The 4,614-nt window shown below is 35.5% G+C and overlaps 1 protein-coding gene across 1 annotated transcript; it reads right to left on the reverse strand.

The window, feature by feature from the left end:
- Positions 1-19: 19 nt before the first annotated feature.
- Positions 20-4,035, reverse strand: LOC136066052 (polypyrimidine tract-binding protein homolog 3-like). Its single transcript, XM_065769916.1, has 10 exons — positions 3,590-4,035; positions 3,264-3,328; positions 3,114-3,163; positions 2,973-3,014; positions 2,812-2,863; positions 2,622-2,679; positions 2,513-2,526; positions 1,521-1,628; positions 1,293-1,436; positions 20-584 (listed from the first exon to the last, which is right to left on the reverse strand). The coding sequence occupies exons 1-10, from the start codon at positions 3,678-3,680 to the stop codon at positions 189-191; spliced, it is 1,020 nt and encodes a 339-aa protein (XP_065625988.1). The 5' UTR covers positions 3,681-4,035; the 3' UTR covers positions 20-188.
- Positions 4,036-4,614: the final 579 nt, after the last annotated feature.

A 4,614-nucleotide genomic window follows, 5' to 3' on the forward strand; every position in this document is an offset into this window, starting at 1 on the left:
CCAGAAATGAATACACAAATGAAGAACAGAAAACGATTAAAGCTAGATAAATTTAGAAAGGACAAACATCATCCCAACATTTGTCAGAGGTTGAATAGCAGATGCAAATTAAAAGAAAAGAGAACAATAAAACCTGCTATTGTACACATCTGTCCTTAAATGAAGCTCCACTGCCTCATGCAGTATATCTAAAGGGACTGCAATTGGGAGAAGGAGATTCGGACAATTGATCCATCAATGGAAGTTGCATGCTTGCAGACAAGTGCCTCAGTAGCTTGCTCTTCAGTCTCAAACAGGACTAAGGCTTGCTTCTTCCCATTTGCCTCAAAGAGTTTGGTGCCTACAACAGTCCCATGCTCCTCCAGCTCCAGCTGGGCCACTATTTCTTCCTCTGTAATTTCCTGAGGGAGGGTGGACAAGTGGATCATCTTCGTTGGTGAACAGCAATAACGGTAGTTTTTCTGAGCATTACGGTTAAAGCGGTTAAGGTTTGAATTTGAGTAATCATGTGTGTCCTGGCCTGGCGTTATGTTCGGATACTTGGAGTAGTTTACTTCCAGACGTTTCCCAAATAGCAGTGCTCCCTATATCGAAATAGAAAGCATTAATTAAATGCCTGCTTACTAAAAACTTGAACCATTCAAATCTCGGGAGTTGTAATGTTTAAAAAGAATATCCAATGATGGGAATGAGGCCACATATCCACTTTTGTTGGCAACCAATATGAAGAAAGAAAAATGAAATGATGTCATGACATGAATTCTCTTACAAAACCTTTATCCCCTATGATAAAATGTCAATAACTTTAAGAAAGCTCTCTGAAAAAATAATAATTGGAATGCATAGAAGAACACAAGAATAATCGCCTGATGGTTAATGCTAGGTCATAGTTGGAGAAGGCACAGTGAACCAGACCCCTTAAATATCCACAGAGAAAAATTTCTCAATTGGGATATAGATAATCATTTCTCAACCTAAAGAAGAAGTTGATAAGATGATAATTAAAATAAATGGTGTGAGGTGTAGCTTAAATTTTCTTTTTATTGAAATAAACAATATTGTATGAACTACAACTTTAGTAAATCAATGCTATATGGAAAACCACTAGTTTTGATTTGTTTCTTGATAATTCGATATTTGAGGGAAGGCGGATTTGAACCTTGGATGTTTCTTTGGGAAACACTAGGAAGTACCAATTGAGCTACATGGCTCTTGGCAGTTTTGTTTTGATTTCTTTCTAATTATAATTCTAATTTGGATTATGATGAAGATATGGGAAAAAGAAATCAAACCTTCAAGAAGTTTACAGCAAACTCGGCCTGGAATCCATCTCCCATTTGAATGAGGGCATGGTCCGGTTTACTACGGAGAAGCTTGATCCTCACAATGTTCCCATAGAGGGAAAATAGATTGAATAACTTGTCCTCATCAATTTTCTGTACAAGGAAAGTTTCATAAAACATTAATGAACTTTAAATAGAGGAAATGGCTGTGAAAAAAAAGAAAGAAATATCACTTACATCAGGATTTAGATTAGACACCAAGACAGTGCACCTATCATTTGTGCCACTTATACCAGGAGGTAGGCGCCCACCAAAGGCAGCTGCGATGGTTGCAGCATCTCCCATCTAAAATGATACAATGAAGAAGGTTTATACATAAAAAAAAAAACTACTAAACAGATAAAACAAAATTACATTTCTAAGGCAATTCTGCAAAACCATTAAGAGTAATAAGCATAGGTATCAGATTAGGTAACTGTGACTCTGAGGTAATGTACAATCTATCCTTCTCAGGTCTATGACATAACTAGGCATTCCCTGTGCCAGACTGGGTCATTCAACCAGTCCCTTTACAAAATTGTCTACAAATTTGAACCATAACTAAAAAAATGATGAATTTTCTGGTTTGTTAACTTCACACACGACTACACGTATCTTTGTGAGACTTATGGAGCTGAGGCCAAGGTCAGTATGCATACTGTGCAAATCTACACAATTAAAAAGCCATCTTTGTGTGTGCGCACGCACACACGCACATCCATACTTGCATGTCTGCCTACTTATTTTCAGCTAAATGTGTGCTTGCTTAATAATGAAATTAGAAATTCTGAGTCCCCAAGAATTTATAACCAAAAAAAGGAATGAAAAAAATTATCAAGAATGAAGAAAGATCTAAACATAATATTTTGATTACTAAGTTACACACACTAACCCAAAACCTCACCCATTCCATTACTGGGGAAGGAGTAAGTGCCATTTTAATTTTGAGCTAGAGCTCATTAGCAAGAGCTAAATATAACATTTGGAATGACATTTTACAATTGTGTTATGTTTGTGACTTTTTACCATGACTAAAAAACTGCAAACTAAATAATTTGTGGGACAGGAAGGTTAGCATTTAAGCATACTAACTATTCATACTCTGAAGCAAAGCCATTAGTTAATAAAACACTCAGATATGAACAAAACAACCTGGTCATGGCTCAGAGTAAAGCTTGAGCAATACGAACCTGTGGATATGCTACTGCAACAGATAAGATACATCACATCTATCAGTAATTGAGTAATAAAATAACATATAGGTGGAAAAAAGAAAAATATGGCTTCATAAAAATGCACCTGCCCTAGCTCCAGGAGGTTGAAGACCATACATGCCCCCCATATCACCATATCCAGACTGTTACAGATAAGCAGTACAAACAAAAACTTCAGAAATACAAAGAGCTGATGTTGTGGACACCCAGAGTGAAAGCGGTGAAGAAAAACTACATGCACTTTTAAGAAAAACAACATCAACAGAAGAACATACTTGTGAGGATCTGCCTTTTTGTTCTGAAGGTAGAGCTGGGTTTGTGAAATCCCTACACAGTGGATAATCAGAATAACGGTAATAATTAACTATGAATTTTTAACCAGAATGAATTGAGGTTGCATATAAAGCAAAATGAAGTTAAGGTGTTTTGCACACACCTGGAGCGCTCATTATTGTAGTTCACTTGTAGCTCAGAAAGGCTGATAAATAAATAAAAAGAAAAAGAAGAACATAAGACTTAATACTTCTCAGATAATCAAACCTGCTGGATCGAAGACTGTTAAAATGATAACACTTACTTTGAAAACTGAATATCTAGCTGGCAACAGCCATCATATATATTTCGTCCCTACAAAGTAGTTGTAAAGTTTTGAAGCTTTAATCAGAACAAACTCTGAAATCAACTTTCAAAGAATCATGCACATGCAAGCACCCATTGACCCACCCACCTGAAGTGCATCTATTGCAGAAAGAGCACTCTGGCGCGACTGATACTGGATAAGGGCTTGAAAACCTACACAATTTGAAGGCCAATGGAGCATATTTAATATGTTTCTGAAATTTTTCTTTACAAGTCCTTGCATAAAGTCACAGACACTCAGGATATGCTTTACTGGCACAATGAACAAGTTAAAATTCCAATACTCTATTACTCCAAAGCAGAAAGAAATATGAAGAAGCTCAAATGAAACTCCTTATCCATAATAAACAGCATATATACTTTTTCAAGTTTAAGGGATAGAGAAAGAGAGAGAGAAGACTTGAAGAAGCTGACCAGCTGACTTCTGAAATGTGACAATCTTCTCCACAAAACCATAAGGAGAAAACACTTGGTGAAGCACTTCCACTGTTATTGGATATTGCATTTGATGAATTGTAACTAAGAGAATTCGATTAGGCTGCACATCCTGAGAGTTCCCAGCAGTATACCAGCAGAAACAGGAGAGAATGTAGAGATAGAGAGAGAGGAGAGAAATAAATAAATAGAGAAATAGAAGATAGAAGAAAAGATTTAAGAGATGTTATAAGTTACTATATTACCTAGTAATTTGGCATTTGCAAATGAAACAAAGAACAATAAAATAAATAAATAAAAAACCTCAATATTAATATTCGTTTTCTTTTTTGATAGATAAATGATCTAAGGGATGACATCCTGGATTTGAACCTAGGTACTGTCCATAGGGGAGAGCCAGACATGCTGCTGAGAAAAGAGACTCTTGTCCCATAAATCTTATAAAAAAAGGAAGAATAAGTCATGTCCTATATTAATTATAGATATAAGTAAGAAATTTTTTAATGAAAATGAACGACTTTGTGAAATAAAGGCACCAAGTAGCCAAAATAATTAAGTCCAATATTAATCTTCGCATATTTATGCTTGTTGAAATATATTGCTGGACAGTTGCCATGCACCTACAGCTAGAAAGGTAAGGATTTTGCTGAAATTTAAGGGTGAACCTATACCTAGAAGGAAGGTTTTTATATTTTCTACTTTCTACTGATGGAAATCAACCAAGACTGGGAGGGTTGGGAAGACAAAATCTCCGTTTGCACAAGAATAATAAGCTCAAGTTTGAAAGTAAAATACATATTGTCCTTGGTTCTGTGAGACTTTGACTGTTTTGAAAGAAGGTTATAATTGAAACATTGTGATTCATTTCTTCTGTGATCATGGCTCTCAAAAATTAAAAGTTATGTTGGTGTAATTGTTCGATCATTTCATTTAACATCCACTTTAGGATATAGATAAACTTTCTAAAGGAACATTATCCACATGTACATGTATCAACACACACA

Source organism: Quercus suber, unplaced genomic scaffold (assembly GCF_002906115.3).
Source record: "Quercus suber isolate HL8 unplaced genomic scaffold, Cork oak 2.0 scaffold_1685, whole genome shotgun sequence".
Classification (NCBI taxonomy): Eukaryota; Viridiplantae; Streptophyta; class Magnoliopsida; order Fagales; family Fagaceae; genus Quercus; species Quercus suber.